General features: G+C 45.2%; 1 protein-coding gene across 2 annotated transcripts in view; it reads left to right on the plus strand.

Annotated features, from left to right (window-relative positions):
• The window catches only part of LOC106570498 (tubulointerstitial nephritis antigen-like), a 71,995-nt gene that overhangs the window by 25,296 nt on the left and 29,142 nt on the right, over positions 1-17,557 (plus strand). For both annotated transcript variants that reach the window (XM_045694901.2, XM_014142904.3), the window contains exons 4-7: positions 10,398-10,490; positions 12,425-12,539; positions 16,747-16,873; positions 17,353-17,503. In XM_045694901.2, the coding sequence (XP_045550857.1) occupies positions 10,398-10,490; positions 12,425-12,539; positions 16,747-16,873; positions 17,353-17,503 (486 nt within the window). The remainder of the gene's footprint in view (positions 1-10,397; positions 10,491-12,424; positions 12,540-16,746; positions 16,874-17,352; positions 17,504-17,557) is intronic.

Here is a 17,557-nt window from a genome sequence, read left to right on the forward strand (position 1 = left end):
ATCGGTGGAATGAATACACCCCTGATCTCATGCAAACACAGTTCACTTTCAAAGCAGACACATACAAACTGCATGATCCCTTTGATTGTTGTATAACTTCTTCTCGCATCTACGCTCACTCCTCCTCTCAGAATTTCCCTTCACTTGTTGACTTCAATGCACAACACATCTGATGTGTAAAGGAAGATGATGCAAAACCTTCATATCATGACCACTAACCGCTACACACAGCCTACATCGTTGTCACCATATTAGCTAACGATGTTAGTAACGTTATAGTGAACATAGCTACTAGAAGTAACGCATTAGTAAACCGGCTACAATCATGCAGTATTTTGTATAGTCAGCAAGTAGTTTAGCAGTTACACCGGCGGGCCTCGTGGCAATAAATTAATAAAACCAAAAGCTTATGTTGACATGGAAGAGTTCCAGTGTTGGACAGCCATAGCCAGCTAGCTAACATAACATCCCTCTCTGAGGCTAAACTAGCTAGCTGCATTCACTAGCTAAGTGAGTGAAAGTGAGAAGAAAAAAAAAATATATAGCTTGTGTTCGCTCTCTCTCTCTTTCTCTCTCGCTTCTTCATTTTTGAAAAAATGAATTTGTTCAAAACTGTTCAACTATTGTCTTTCTCTCTCTTTGAGTCAACTACTCTCCACATTTTATGCACTACAGTTCTAACACGCATTCATTTTCATCAAGCCCGTCTTAAACATTTGGCTGTAAATTCTCATCCACATCAAAGTGAATGTCCTCATTGTTCATCCACCACAGAAAAACCTTCTGGCATGGCGAATCCAAGCTTGACAATGGTCTGCATTGATGTCGTCGCATGCCTCATCCATGGTCAGAAGGAGGGTGACACGCTCATGGGGATGGCGATCGTACACCTTCCACCTCCATGCTGAATAGGTATAGGGTCACAAATCGGGGATGGGTCCGAAACCATGCCTGAACCACCTCTGCATGGTGGAACCTGACATTGTCCCACACAATTACATACTATAGGTGACCCCTTCACTTTGACATGTCTGCTCAATTTCATTGAGAACACAATGAGGTGTGCAGCGTTGTAGGATCCAAGTAATGGCCTACATCCTACCATACCATACTATTCAGAGATAACTGTGCACATGAAGATGTTTCCCCCCGTTGTCCAGGCGCTTGGATGGTCGCCCGTTGGCCGGTGAGGTTCTACCCATGGTGCCGAGTTTTGGCCTGATTGAAGCCTGTTTCATCAACGAAGATATACTTGTGATGGTTCACAGCAACATCAAGCACCATCACCCTCTAAAAATATATTTTGGTTAGTTATTTTTGCAGTATAGTTCCAATATGATATTGTGAAGTAGCATGTGCATTAATAGTAACAGTAATACAGTATATAGTGCTGTAACTGAACATACTCGGCCTGCAATTGTTTCACCCAGTCACCCGTTCCATGATCTCGCCATCACGGTTGACAACTCCCTTGTGTCCTCCTCCCAGAGTGCTAAGAACCTTGGCGTGATCCTGGACAACACCCTGTCGTTCTCCACTAACATCAAGGCGGTGACCCGATCCTGTAGGTTCATGCTCTACAACATTCGCAGAGTACGACCCTGCCTCACACAGGAAGCGGCGCAGGTCCTAATCCAGGCACTTGTCATCTCCCGTCTGGATTACTGCAACTCGCTGTTGGCTGGGCTCCCTGCCTGTGCCATTAAATCCCTACAACTCATCCAGAACGCCGCAGCCCGTCTGGTGTTCAACCTTCCCAAGTTCTCTCACGTCACCCCGCTCCTCCGCTCTCTCCACTGGCTTCCAGTTGAAGCTCGCATCCGCTACAAGACCATGGTGATTGCCTACGGAGCTGTGAAGGGAACGGCACCTCCATACCTTCAGGCTCTGATCAGGCCCTACACCCAAACAAGGGCACTGCGTTCATCCACCACTGGCCTGCTGGCCCCCCTACCTCTGAGGAAGCACAGTTCCCGCTCAGCCCAGTCAAAACTGTTAGCTGCTCTGGCACCCCAATGGTGGAACAAGCTCCCTCACGACGCCAGGACAGCGGAGTCAATCACCACCTTCCGGAGACACCTGAAACCCCACCTCTTTAAGGAATACCTAGGATAGGATAAAGTAATCCTTCTAACCCCCCCCCCCCCCCCCCCCCCCCCCCCCCTTAAAATATTTAGATGCACTATTGTAAAGTGGTTGTTCCACTGGATATCATAAGGTGAATGCACCATTTTGTAAGTCGCTCTGGATAAGAGCGTCTGCTAAATGACTTAAATGTAAATGTAAATTGTTTCTCTCAAAAGGCACCAGGTAAATGTGTTTCATAGATACCTGGATGCCTCTTCAAAAGTTGGGCGATTGTTGGCAGGCTGATGGATGCCACATTGGCAAAGGTGTCATCGTTCTCCTCAATGGCCTGCTTTATTTCAGACAGACGTATGTCATTCCTGGCCCTCACCATTTCCACCACTCCCCACTCCTGCTGATCGGTCAGCACACGGCCACCACCATGGGGTCTTCTGAGGGTAGAACACAGTATACTGTCAATAGATCATAGTGTAACATGTTTTGTGAATTTACATGCATTACAAAATGTAATTTACTGTAGATGTAATGGTAAAGCATAGTCCATATCCTGCAGACTTAACGGTTTTCTTGGCGAAATGTTCTCATGATCGGGATTTTCAGATTGTGGTGAACTAATCTGGCTGCCTCTGCCATGGTAAGGCCTCTGTTAACCACATGGTCACCGATGATGGCCCGGACTTCATTAGACACAACAGTTCCCTGCTGTCTGCCTCCCTCTCTCTGATGTCCACCTCTAACGGGGCCCATGCCCACCTCTTTGACCTCTTTGATGGGGGCCATGCCCACCTCTCTGACGGGCCCCTTGTCCACGAGCTCTTTGATTTCTTTTTCTCCCTTGGTGTCTATCCTGCTCCATGTTGAAAGAAATTACAAGTGTTCACCCCAATTGTGGTTACCACTATGTGAAATCCATTAGCAATAACCAGTAGTCATTATGTATGGTTATCATGTACCATACATGTCATTTAGATGTTTATAATTTACAGTAGTCATTATGTATGGTTATCATGTATCATACATGTCATTTAGATGTTTATAATTTACAGTAGTCATTATGTATGGTTATCATGTACCATACATGTCATTTAGATGTTTATAATTTACAGTAGTCATTATGTATGGTTATCATGTATCATACATATCATTTAGATGTTTATAATTTACAGTAGTCATTATGTATGGTATCATGTATCATACATGTCATTTAGATGTTTATAATTTACAGTAGTCATTATGTATGGTTATCTTGTATCATACATGTCATTTAGATGTTTATAATTTACAGTAGTCATTATGTATGGTTATCATGTATCATACATGTCATTTAGATGTTTATAATTTACAGTAGTCATTATGTATGGTTATCTTGTATCATACATGTCATTTAGATGTTTATAATTTACAGTAGTCATTATGTATGGTTATCATGTATCATACATGTCATTTAGATGTTTATAATTTACAGTAGTCATTATGTATGGTTATCATGTATCATACATGTCATTTAGATGTTTATAATTTACAGTAGTCATTATGTATGGTTATCATGTATCATACATGTCATTTAGATGTTTATAATTTACAGTAGTCATTATGTATGGTTATCTTGTATCATACATGTCATTTAGATGTTTATAATTTACAGTAGTCATTATGTATGGTTATCATGTACCATACATGTCATTTAGATGTTTATAATTTACAGTAGTCATTATGTATGGTTATCTTGTACCATACATGTCATTTAGATGTTTATAATTTACAGTAGTCATTATGTATGGTTATCATGTATCATACATGTCATTTAGATGTTTATAATTTACAGTAGTCATTATGTATGGTTATCATGTATCATACATGTCATTTAGATGTTTATAATTTACAGTAGTCATTATGTATGGTTATCTTGTATCATACATGTCATTTAGATGTTTATAATTTACAGTAGTCATTATGTATGGTTATCATGTATCATACATGTCATTTAGATGTTTATAATTTACAGTAGTCATTATGTATGGTTATCTTGTACCATACATGTCATTTAGATGTTTATAATTTACAGTAGTCATTATGTATGGTTATCATGTATCATACATGTCATTTAGATGTTTATAATTTACAGTAGTCATTATGTATGGTTATCTTGTACCATACATGTCATTTAGATGTTTATAATTTACAGTAGTCATTATGTATGGTTATCATGTATCATACATGTCATTTAGATGTTTATAATTTACAGTAGTCATTATGTATGGTTATCATGTATCATACATGTCATTTAGATGTTTATAATTTACAGTAGTCATTATGTATGGTTATCATGTATCATACATGTCATTTAGATGTTTATAATTTACAGTAGTCATTATGTATGGTTATCATGTATCATACATGTCATTTAGATGTTTATAATTTACAGTAGTCATTATGTATGGTTATCTTGTACCATACATGTCATTTAGATGTTTATAATTTACAGTAGTCATTATGTATGGTTATCTTGTATCATACATGTCATTTAGATGTTTATAATTTACAAACACATATTTTATTTATGTAGTTCTCTATATCCATATATAGTAGACAAACCAGTTTAAAACCTATAAGTTTACCAAACGGTTTAGTAAGTAAATGTTAAGCGCAGTTGGATTATTTGATTGTCAAATAAATGAGAAGAGATGTCATGACTTCCGCTGAAGTCGGTCCCTCTCCTTGTTCGGGCGGCGTTCGGCAGTCGGTACCTCTCCTTGTTCGGGCGGCGTTCGGCAGTCGGTCCCTCTCCTTGTTCGGGCGGCGTTCGGCGGTCGACATCACCGGCCTTCTAGCCATCGCCGATCCACTTTTCATTTTCCATTTGTTTTGTCTTTGTCTTACGCACCTGGTTTCAATCCCCCAATTACTTGTTCATTATTTAACCCTCTGTTCCCACATGTTTGTTCGTGAGTGATTGTATGTAAGACGGTCCGTTATGTGGGCTCGTTTTATTGAATTATATTTGTCTATTTTGAGTAAATTACGTTTATTTACTCATATCTGCTGTCCTGCGCCTGACTCCTCTACACAAGCTACACACAGACCACATTACAAGAGAATTATATGAAAAGTATTGTGAGCATTGCATTGTGAAAGGCAATGACTTTATGTGGAAGGTATTTATAGATGAAACAATGATCAGGTTTGGTGAAAATGTTACTGAGGGATTTTAATTGTTGAAAATGTGCTTAAAGTAAAAAAAAAAAAACATTTTTTCATGATCTGTTTTCTGGTTTGTACTAAGATATTTTACCACATACTTGTGAAAATAGTACCAAAGTGATTAAAAAAACAGTAACACACAGGGTTTTGGGTGGAGGACAGTACTTCTGTTCCTAGATAACCAAACACTCTCCTTGTCCTTCTCCCTCAGTGTGCCCCCCTCTCCCCTCTCTGCTCTGGTCATCCCCAACTGTCCTTATCTCTTCCTCCTCCCCATTGTGATCTCCTTACAACAGTAGGCTACTATATCATAGCAGTCATGGCCAACACCACACTACTAACATGCAGTTCAACATCTGCTTGAGTAATCTGCGAAAGCTTTGTCCGTGTGTAACAGTATAGCTTCCGTCCCACTTCTCGCCCCGAACCAGGGACCCTCTGCACACATCAATAACTGCCTCCCACGAAGCATAGTTACCCATCGCTCCACAAAAGCCACGGCTCTTGCAGAGCAAGGGGAACAACTACTTCAAGGTCTCAGAGCGAGTGACGTCACCAATTGAAATGCTGTTAGCGCGCACCCCGCTAACTAGCTAGCCATTTCACATCGGTTACACGTGCATCCATTTGTTTTTCAATGTGTAAGTGTGTGTGTGAAGTGTCTGTGGCACAGGTGGCTAGTGGCACCTTAACTGGGTGAATGGAATGAATGGAATGGTAAAACCATGTGTTTGATACCGCTCTATTTCAGCCTCCTGCGGTCTGTGAATATCTGCATGTGTGTTTGTTAATGTTTATTTATCTATCACCATGTGTGTGAGAAGCGTTTGTGTCTGATAAGTCCAGGCTTTAGTGGTCATGATAGGATCTGCTGCGGAGTCTTCGAGTAATTAAGCAGTTGGCCGTGATAACAACTCCTGATAACTCTTTGCCTAATCGAGGCCATGTCTGTTGCTGACACCTCACGCTTTCAGTAGCTATCTCATTTATTTGGCTCTGGGGACGTCTTCCTATTGATCTGGCTGGGGACGTCTTCCTATTGATCTGGCTGGAGTTGTCTTCTTATTGACCTGGCTGGGGTCATCTTCTTATTGATCTGGCTGGGGTCGTCTTCCTATTGATCTGGCTGGGGTCATCTTCTTATTGATCTGGCTGGGGTCGTCTTCCTATTGATCTGGCTGGGGTCATCTTCTTATTGATCTGGCTGGGGACGTCTTCCTATTGATCTGGCTGGGGTCGTCTTCCTATTGATCTGGCTGGGGTCGTCTTCCTATCGATCTGGCTGGGGTCGTCTTCCTATTGATCTGGCTGGGGTCGTCTTCCTATTGATCTGGCTGGGGTCATCTTCCCTTTGATCTGGCTGGGGTCATCTTGCCTTTGATCTGGCTGGGGTTGTCTTCCTATCGATCTGGCTGGGGTCGTCTTCCTATCGATCTGGCTGGGGTCGTCTTCCTATCGATCTGGCTGGGGTCGTCTACCCTTTGATCTGGCTGGGGTCGTCTTCCTAATGATCTGGCTGGGGTAGTCTTCCTATCGATCTGGCTGGGGTCGTCTTCCTTTCGATCTGGCTGGGGTCGTCTTCCTATCGATCTGGCTGGGGTCGTCTTCCTATCGATCTGGCTGGGGTCGTCTTCCTTTCGATCTGGCTGGGGTCATCTTCTTATTGACCTGGCTGGGGACGTCTTCCTATCGATCTGGCTGGGGTCGTCTTCCTATCGATCTGGCTGGGGTCGTCTTCCTATCGATCTGGCTGGGGTCGTCTTCCTATCGATCTGGCTGGGGTCGTCTTCCTATCGATCTGGCTGTGGTCGTCTTCCTATCGATCTGGCTGGGGTCGTCTTCCTATCGATCTGGCTGGGGTCGTCTTCCTATCGATCTGGCTGGGGTCGTCTTCCTATCGATCTGGCTGGGGTCGTCTACCCTTTGATCTGGCTGGGGTCGTCTTCCTAATGATCTGGCTGGGGTAGTCTTCCTATCGATCTGGCTGGGGTCGTCTTCCTTTCGATCTGGCTGGGGTCGTCTTCCTATCGATCTGGCTGGGGTCGTCTTCTTATTGACCTGGCTGGGGACGTCTTCCTATCGATCTGGCTGGGGTCGTCTTCCTATCGATCTGGCTGGGGTCGTCTTCCTATCGATCTGGCTGGGGTCGTCTTCCTATCGATCTGGCTGGGGTCGTCTTCCTATCGATCTGGCTGGGGTCGTCTTCCTATCGATCTGGCTGGGGTCGTCTTCCTATCGATCTGGCTGGGGACGTCTTCTTATCGACCTGGCTGGGGTCGTCTTCCTATTGATCTGGCTGGGGTCGTCTTCCTATTGATCTGGCTGGGGTCGTCTTCCTATTGATCTGGCTGGGGTCGTCTTCCTATTGATCTGGCTGGGGTCGTCTTCCTATTGATCTGGCTGGGGACGTCTTCCTATCAATCTGGCTGTGGTCGTCTTCCTATCGATCTGGCTGGGGTCGTCTTCCTATCGATCTGGCTGGGGTCGTCTTCCTATCGATCTGGCTGGGGTCGTCTTCCTATCGATCTGGCTGGGGTCGTCTACCCTTTGATCTGGCTGGGGTCGTCTTCCTATTGATCTGGCTGGGGACGTCTTCCTATCAATCTGGCTGGGGTCGTCCCATCGCTCTGCGTGTTTTGGTGGTTTTAGGGAGTCCTTAAAACAGGACCACAGATACAGCAGACTCTAGTCTGACGTTTATAGGTAGAGCTGTGTGAGAGAGACCAGTCATTAGGGTTCATAATGTATAAGGTTGAGGATAAGAAGTTAAGTCATCATCGTCCTTTAGATAGCAATGTATGTGACCCACCTGTGTGATTATGTCACTCATTATGAATGCATAGATTGCTATAATGAATGTTTACAGCAAGTCTTCTATTGAACTATGGCTGGCAGGCCCTAAACATATTATACACAGTTGGCTTAAAGAGGTGTTCCCATGGCAATGTATAGCTACATCACACACTCTTCCATACAGTATGTTGTACAGTAGGCCTATCAGACCTGTGGCCCAAATGGCACCCTATTCCCTACATAGTGCACTACTTTTGACCAGAACTCTATGGACCTATATTGAACTATATAGGGAATAGTGTGCCATTTGGGGCACAGCGTATTACTGTACTGTACTCTGTGTGTCCCTGGCTGCTAGTTCTTTCCGGGGGTCTTGGCACACACATACATCCCCACAGCACAACACAGACAGTAAGAATCCGCTATATCAGTGGATCTCAAACATTTTAATGTCGTCATGTTTTAATATCCACTTAACGAGTCCATTCAGACTGGTTAGTATTCACTCCCCCCTGGTTCCTCCTGACTAAAAATGGATATGTTTCAGTGCTCTATAGCCTTAAAAGGTCTCTTGTTCCTCCCCTTCATTCCCTCTCTCTCACTCCTTCCGCCCCCCTCTCTCTCTCCTTCTGCCCCCCCCCTCTCTCTCTTCTTCTGCCCTCCCATCTCTCTCTCTCCTTCTGCCCCGCTCTCTCTCTCCTTCTGCCCCCCCCTCTCTCTCTCTCCTTCTGCCCCCCCCCTCTCTCTCTTCTTCTGCCCTCCCATCTCTCTCTCTCCTTCTGCCCCGCTCTCTCTCTCCTTCTGCCCCCCCCTCTCTCTCTCTCCTTCTGCCCCCCTCTCTCTCTCCTTCTGCCCCCCCCTCTCTCTCTTCTTCTGCCCTCCCATCTCTCTCTCTCCTTCTGCCCCCCTCTCTCCCTCCTTCTGCCCCGCTCTCTCTCTCTTTCTGCCCCCCCCCCCTCTCTCCTTCTGCCCCGCTCTCTCTCTCTTTCTTTTCCCTTTCTCTTTGCCAAGTCTCTTGTTCCACTTGTTCAGTCTCTCCCGGGGAATTAGAGTATACAGTATAGCTTCTTATTTATTTGTTATTCTTCAAACGTTCTCTGTTGGCTTCCTTGTCCCTTTTGTAATTTAGAAACATTTCTTCACAACAGTGGACAACAATCAGTAAATTACATTGATCACTTGAACTTCAGTGTGTGCAGTACATTAATACACTTCCAATTATTATAATTATTAGTGTCACCATTAGTCATGAATCTAAAGCAATGTTCTCAGTTCTGACCTCTGTCCATTCTAACGTTGTATCTCCTGTACCCTCCCTCTGCTGACTTCTTCATTTATCTGCCCCCTCTTTATCTGCCCCCTCTTTATCTGCCCCTTTCTCTTTTTACTTCTCACTCTCTCTGTGTTTCTCTCTGTCTCTCTCTGTGTCTCTCTCTGTCTCTTTCTCTGTGTCTCTCTCTGTCTCTCTCTCTCTCTCTCTCTCTCTCTCTCTCTCTCTGTGTCTCTCTCTCTGTGTCTTTCTCTCTGTGTCTCTCTCTCTGTGTCTCTCTGTCTCTCTGTGTCTCTCTTTGTCTCTCTGTGTGTCTCTCTCTGTGTCTCTTTGTGTGTCTCTCTGTGTCTCTCTGTCTCTGTCTCTCTGTCTCTCTCTGTCTCTGTGTCTGTCTCTGTGTCTCTCTCTCTCTGTCTCTCTGTGTCTCTCTGTGTCTCTCTCCGTGTCTCTCTCTGTCTCGCTCTCACTCTGTCTGTTTCTCTCGCTGTCTCTGTCACACTCTTTCTTCTTTCTATCTATTCCATTCCCATCTTTCCTCTCTCTCCCCCTCAACTCCTCTACCTCTCTGCTCTCTCTCCCCCCCTCCTTTCCCCTCCTCTACTGCTCTGCTCTCTCTCCCCCTCCTCTCCCCTCCTCTACTGCTCTGCTCTCTCTCCCCCTCCTCTCCCCTCCTCTACTGCTCTGCTCTCTCTCCCCCTCCTCTCCCCTCCTCTACTGCTCTGCTCTCTCTCCCCCTCAACTCCTCTACCTCTCTGCTCTCTCTCCCCCCCTCCTTTCCCCTCCTCTACTGCTCTGCTCTCTCTCCCCCTCCTCTCCCCTCCTCTACTGCTCTGCTCTCTCTCCCCCTCCTCTCCCCTCCTCTACTGCTCTGCTCTCTCTCCCCCTCCTCTCCCCTCCTCTACCGCTCTGCTCTTTCTCTCCCTCCTCTCCCTTCCTCTACCTCTCTGCTCTCTCTCCCCCTCCCCTCCTCTACCTCTCTGCTTTCTTTCCCCCTCCCTCCTCTAACTCTCTGCTCTTCTCCCCCTCTTTCCTCTACCTCCTACAGTACGTGTGGAACAACTGGGCGTTGGGAGTGTGAGCAGCATGCCTGTCTGATAGAGAATGACATGATCCAGGCTGTCAACAGAGGAAATTATGGGTAAGAGCACTTAAACACACACGCATGCACACACACACAAACATACGCATGCACACTAGTAATGCACGGGTTGACTCATAACCTGCGGGCGTGTTTATGGTCATGAAATATTGTGTGGATCAAGGGCGGGTGGTTGGGGGCGGGTTGAATAAAGAAGTAACTCTTGTGCAATTTATATCTATTGTCTACGTTGATGTTTTTATTTCATTATCTGGCATTAATGCGTAAGCCTAAACATCAGGGCCTAACTGTACGCGTGTCAAATAGCCCACACGCCAATCGCCAAATGCTTTTGGGAACAGGCAGAAAAACTTACAAAGGACAATGTCAGAGTTGAATTCAATAAGGGAGAAGCTGCTAATTCGACTCTTGAACATGAATATAAGGAAGGCCAGAAAAGTACATTTTATACATTTGGAAGATGCTCTTCTCCAGAGAGACTTACTAGAGCATTTAGGGTTAAGTGCCTTGCTCAAAGACACATCGACAGATTGTTCACCTAGTCGGCTCGGGGATTCGAACCAGCGACCTTTCAGTTACTGGCCCAATGCTCCTAACCGCTCGGCTACCTGCCACCCGTGAGTGGTAGTAGAGGATGATAGCAGTGCCGGTTGTGTTATATGTGATCAAAATCAAACGTTAATGGTCACATACACATGATTAGTTAATGCAAGTGTAGTGAAATGCTTGTGCTTCTAGTTCCAACTGTACAGTAATATCTAGCAAATGATGATTGTGAAGAGCCGTACAAGACGGGGACTTCAAATAGGCCTATGGCACATGAAGGGAACTGTAGCCTACAGTTCAGATGGGTTAAACGGAAACTGAAATCTGGACACTGACTGTAGGTCTATAACCTCTCACACAACCTTAATATTAACTCTTGCAGTAAAATGATACATCTTGAGAGAATGTGAATGTGCAGTTAGATACCATCTGTAGAGGTGCTGTCTTTATCAGCATCATAAAAGCTGATAGTATTTCAACCACATAAAATATGTATCCAAGCAGAACTGAAATCTATCAGAAACATGTTGGGTCGTTTTCACAGCTTTCTATTTCTTTACAACCGGTCAAACTGATGTCATTTGGACATTTTGCACAGGAAATCTTTCCCTTAGTATTATTTGTTGTTGCTATATTCTCTCCCCGGTCGCTAAACTTCTTTGCTCCCTGAAAGAAGCAGAGATGACAGAGAAAACTTTGCTGATGTCAACTAGATTGAAGCATTAATTTGATCAATTTATTACATTATTCTAGTGAGCAAGGGTTTATTTCGGTCTTTTAAGGCAGCATACTGTATAATGACAGAAGAGAAGCTGCATGGATCTAATTATAGACAAGTTGACTAACAAACAGCCTCTCAAAAAATCGTTCTGCTGTCTGACTGTAGACTACTGTGCATTTTCTATATTAGGGTTGGGTGTGGGCCTCAGATTGTCACTTCATCACATATATCACAGTCTTCCCTGTGGCTCAGTTGGTAGAGCATGGTGTTTGCAACGCCAGCATGGTGTGTGCAATGCCAGGGTTGTGGGTTCGATTCCCACAGGGGCCAGAACAAAGAAAATATATTTAAAACAAAAAATGCATGAAATGTATGCATTCACTACTGTAAGTTGCTCTGGATAAGAGCGTCTGCTAAATGACTAAAACGTAATGTAAAAAATATAGTCGGGTGGTTGCGGATGGGTTATTAGCAATTGCGGGTGGGTGCAGGTAAACAAACAGCTGACCCGTTCACCACTTCCTCAATACTGCCCCTCAAGTCTGCGCAAGGAACTATACGTGGCGTTCCCAATTTCATGGGGCGTTCTTGTTTGTAATACGTAAAAGGACACTGCAATACCCCGTTGGCTCTGTTTACGTAAACTGTGTGGCTGCCTTAATGCACACACTCACTGTTTGGACTTTCCTCTCCTCTGTGTCCCTAGCTGGCGGGCAGCAAACTACAGCCAGTTCTATGGCATGTCTCTGGATGAAGGCCTGAGGTATCGCCTGGGGACACAGAGGCCCTCCAGGACTATCATGAGCATGAACGAGATGCAGGTGAGAAGACCTGTCTGCTTGGTAGGGAAAGGGTTGGGCTGGGTGATTCATCTCGAATGGCACACTATTTCCTATATAGTGCACTACTTTTACCGGAACCCATACATGGGATGCAGATATGCTGACCTTGAGAGTGAGGGACAGTCCAGTCTGCTTTTTAAATTGTGTGTGCATCAAGGGGGACCCATGACATAACATTTTATATAAAGATTCTGCTGGCCTGGCCTGTATCATTACCAGCTATGGCTACCAGGTGAAGCCTGTTATTGGTCTGTTGATAATTCTTTGTCTGTCTGGATCTTGGAATCCTACTCTCTGCTATGTGCCATCTTTAGCTTTGTTTACATCTAACCAGACAGATTATGTAAGAGCCAATCAGAGACAGGTTAAGGAGAGAGGGGATGGGGGATAGGATAGGGGTAGAGGATGAGGTAGAGGATAGAGGTGGAGGGGGATAGGAGTGGAGGGGATAGGATAGGGGTAGAGGAAGAGGTAGAGGATAGAGGTGGAGGGGGATAGGAGTGGAGGGGATAGGATAGGGGTAGAGGAAGAGGTAGAGGATAGAGGTGGAGGGGGATAGGAGTGGAGGGGATAGGATAGGGGTAGAGGATGAGGTAGAGGATAGAGGTGGAGGGGGATAGGAGTGGAGGGGATAGGATAGGGGTAGAGGAAGAGGTAGAGGATAGAGGTGGAGGGGGATAGGAGTGGAGGGGATAGGATAGGGGTAGAGGATGAGGTAGAGGATAGAGGTGGAGGGGAGGATGGGGTGGAGGGTAGGGGAGCATGGGGTCTAGCCATCTCCATTTCAGACAACATGACTGACTGGCCTTCCTCTCTCCCCCCTACCCTTCCCAGCCACCATCCCCACCTCTCCCCCTACATCCTCCAGACCTAACTCCCCCACTCCTCCTCCCTTCAACTTGCTTCTCTCCAATCCCCCACTCCCCCAGCCCGACATGCCCCTACCTGTACCAGGAGCCAGATCTAAGCAGGAGAGCTTATTCATAGATCTCTCTGTCTGTTGTCTGTCTCCCAGCTCAGTCCCCACACGTCTAACAGTCATACTGGGTAATGGATTGGCCCAGTCCCCTCCTAAACCCTGGGGGTTGGAGCCACACACACACATAGATATTAGCAGGAGGAATGTGAGGAGGACGTATCAGCCGCTGCGCTCTGTCTAAACAAAGATAGAGTTACATGCTAATGCTACACAACGGCAGGGTTAAGCATGCCTCCCACTTCCAGACCTGGCCTGTCTACGTCCCAAATTACACCTTATTCCCTATATACTGTAGTGCTCTGGTGAAAAGTATTGCACTATGTAGGGAATAGGGTTCAATTTGGGATGCAACCCTTTTGGTTAGATGACTCATGACACATATAGCAGAACCTCTTGGACTGGTGAGGAATATGTGAGGCAGCATAGACATTCCCCGTCATGACTTAATGTGATAAGCATTATGATAAGCTTGCTATACCAGGTATTTGTCTGAGGTATTATCATAGTGATTTAATTCTGGAGTTGGAGGCTTCTCCAGTGAGTCCATATTAGGCGTTTAAAGCTGGATCAGGCTCCCCTTTCAATCTCAGGTGTTTGTAGATGAATCACATAGTTGCATATTATTTCCAGTGAGAGCAGTTATTTTTCCTTCCCCGCTTTCAATGTCTTTGTTACCCTGAGGCTGTCTATTAGTGTAGCTTCCCTCAGTCAGTTCAATCAGTTCTATGGTCTGGAGACAGATCAAAGTTTCTGTTTCCATTCTAACTCATTAGGATAAATGGTACTAATCGTCTGTGAATAAGTCCTCTACAATAGAATAACTTAACAGACATCTCACTGTATTAAATTCATGAATGTTCTATTGTGGATAAATAATCAACGTTGCACATTCCGTATAAAAGTATCATTAGGAACTTGTTGTTGTTGGTTTGTCAGTCTCCTCTTGCTGTTGGTTTGTCAGTCTACTCTTGCTGTTGGTTTGTCAGTCTCCTCTTGCTGTTGGTTTGTCAGTCTCCTCTTGCTGTTGGTTTGTCAGTCTCCTCTTGCTGTTGGTTTGTCAGTCACCTCTTGCTGTTGGTTTGTCAGTCACCTCTTGCTGTTGGTTTGTCAGTCACCTCTTGCTGTTGGTTTGTCAGTCTCCTCTTGCTGTTGGTTTGTCAGTCTCCTCTTGCTGTTGGTTTGTCAGTCACCTCTTGCTGTTGGTTTGTCAGTCTCCTCTTGCTGTTTGTTTGTCAGTCTCCTCTTGCTGTTGGTTTGTCAGTCTCCTCTTGCTGTTGGTTTGTCAGTCACCTCTTGCTGTTGGTTTGTCAGTCACCTCTTGCTGTTGGTTTGTCAGTCTCCTCTTGCTGTTGGTTTGTCAGTCTCCTCTTGCTGTTTGTTTGTCAGTCACCTCTTGCTGTTGGTTTGTCAGTCTCCTCTTGCTGTTGGTTTGTCAGTCTACTCTTGCTGTTGGTTTGTCAGTCTCCTCTTGCTGTTGGTTTGTCAGTCTCCTCTTGCTGTTGGTTTGTCAGTCACCTCTTGCTGTTGGTTTGTCAGTCTACTCTTGCTGTTGGTTTGTCAGTCTACTCTTGCTGTTGGTTTGTCAGTCTCCTCTTGCTGTTGGTTTGTCAGTCACCTCTTGCTGTTGGTTTGTCAGTCTCCTCTTGCTGTTGGTTTGTCAGTCTCCTCTTGCTGTTGGTTTGTCAGTCTCCTCTTGCTGTTGGTTTGTCAGTCTCCTCTTGCTGTTTGTTTGTCAGTCTACTCTTGCTGTTGGTTTGTCAGTCTCCTCTTGCTGTTGGTTTGTCAGTCTCCTCTTGCTGTTGGTTTGTCAGTCTCCTCTTGCTGTTGGTTTGTCAGTCTCCTCTTGCTGTTGGTTTGTCAGTCTCCTCTTGCTGTTGGTTTGTCAGTCTCCTCTTGCTGTTGGTTTGTCAGTCTCCTCTTGCTGTTGGTTTGTCAGTCTCCTCTTGCTGTTGGTTTGTCAGTCTCCTCTTGCTGTTGGTTTGTCAGTCTCCTCTTGCTGTTGGTTTGTCAGTCTCCTCTTGCTGTTGGTTTGTCAGCCACCTCTTGCTGTTGGTTTGTCAGTCTCCTCTTGCTGTTGGTTTGTCAGTCTCCTCTTGCTGTTGGTTTGTCAGTCACCTCTTGCTGTTGGTTTGTCAGTCTACTCTTGCTGTTGGTTTGTCAGTCTCCTCTTGCTGTTGGTTTGTCAGTCTCCTCTTGCTGTTTGTTTGTCAGTCTACTCTTGCTGTTGGTTTGTCAGTCACCTCTTGCTGTTTGTTTGTCAGTCTACTCTTGCTGTTGGTTTGTCAGTCACCTCTTGCTGTTGGTTTGTCAGTCACCTCTTGCTGTTGGTTTGTCAGTCTCCTCTTGCTGTTGGTTTGTCAGTCACCTCTTGCTGTTGGTTTGTCAGTCTCCTCTTGCTGTTGGTTTGTCAGTCTACTCTTGCTGTTGGTTTGTCAGTCTCCTCTTGCTGTTGGTTTGTCAGTCTACTCTTGCTGTTGGTTTGTCAGTCTCCTCTTGCTGTTGGTTTGTCAGTCTCCTCTTGCTGTTGGTTTGTCAGTCTCCTCTTGCTGTTGGTTTGTCAGTCACCTCTTGCTGTTTGTTTGTCAGTCTACTCTTGCTGTTGGTTTGTCAGTCTCCTCTTGCTGTTGGTTTGTCAGCCACCTCTTGCTGTTGGTTTGTCAGTCTCCTCTTGCTGTTGGTTTGTCAGTCTACTCTTGCTGTTGGTTTGTCAGCCACCTCTTGCTGTTGGTTTGTCAGTCTACTCTTGCTGTTGGTTTGTCAGTCTCCTCTTGCTGTTGGTTTGTCAGCCACCTCTTGCTGTTGGTTTGTCAGTCTCCTCTTGCTGTTGGTTTGTCAGTCTCCTCTTGCTGTTGGTTTGTCAGTCTCCTCTTGCTGTTGGTTTGTCAGTCTCCTCTTGCTGTTGGTTTGTCAGTCACCTCTTGCTGTTGGTTTGTCAGTCTCCTCTTGCTGTTGGTTTGTCAGTCTACTCTTGCTGTTGGTTTGTCAGTCTCCTCTTGCTGTTGGTTTGTCAGTCTACTCTTGCTGTTGGTTTGTCAGTCTCCTCTTCCTGTCTGGCCGTTGGAACACCTACTGTTTTTGGGAGTAATAATAAATTGTATTTGTATACTTCCAAATAAAATATCAAGGTGGTCAAGTACATTAAAACAGGATTGAAATTGTACAGTAGCTAATTCCTGTTGTCCTCCTTCTCTCTATCCCCCTGCTCAGCTGAATATGGACCCTCAGAATGATCGTCTGCCTCAGTACTTCAACGCAGCAGAGAAGTGGCCTGGAAAGATCCACGAACCTCTGGACCAGGGCAATTGCGCTGCCTCCTGGGCCTTCTCCACTGCAGGTGAGACACTACATGGTAGAAAAATACAATCAAAATACTGGTAAAATACAGGTATTTTGATAAAGTACTGGCATTTTGTTAAAATACTGGTAAATGTGGGTTACATTTTTTTCGCAATATTGCAAATACTGGGAAAATTGTAAAATGCTTTCAAAATGACATTTAAGTACCAGAACGTCCCCTTATCATTTACATACCAGAATGTCCACTTATCATGTAAGTACCAGGATGTCCCTTTATCATTTACGTACCAGAACGTCCCCTTATCATTTCTTTATCTCTTAGAACATTTCCCAGAATTTCACTCTTTCCCTCCATCTCTCTTTCTCTCCATCTGTCTTTCTCTCCATCTGTCTTTTCCTCCATCTCTCTTTCTCTCCATCTCTCTTTCCTTCCATCTCTTTCTCTCCATCTCTCTTTCTCTCCATCTCTCTTTCCCTCCACCTCTCTTTCTCTCCATCTCTCTTTCCCTTGCTCAGCGGTGGCATCGGATCGGATCTCCATCCAGTCGATGGGTCACATGACCCCTCAACTGTCGCCACAGAACCTAATTTCCTGTGATACACGCAACCAAGGGGGCTGTGCTGGAGGACGTATCGACGGAGCCTGGTGGTACATGAGACGCATAGGGTAGGACATATTTTATTGCGACACCAGGCACAATATTAGGAGCTTTTTAAGTGA

Source organism: Salmo salar, chromosome 14 (genome assembly GCF_965601325.2).
Source record: "Salmo salar chromosome 14, fSalSal1, whole genome shotgun sequence".
Lineage (NCBI taxonomy): Eukaryota > Metazoa > Chordata > Actinopteri > Salmoniformes > Salmonidae > Salmo > Salmo salar.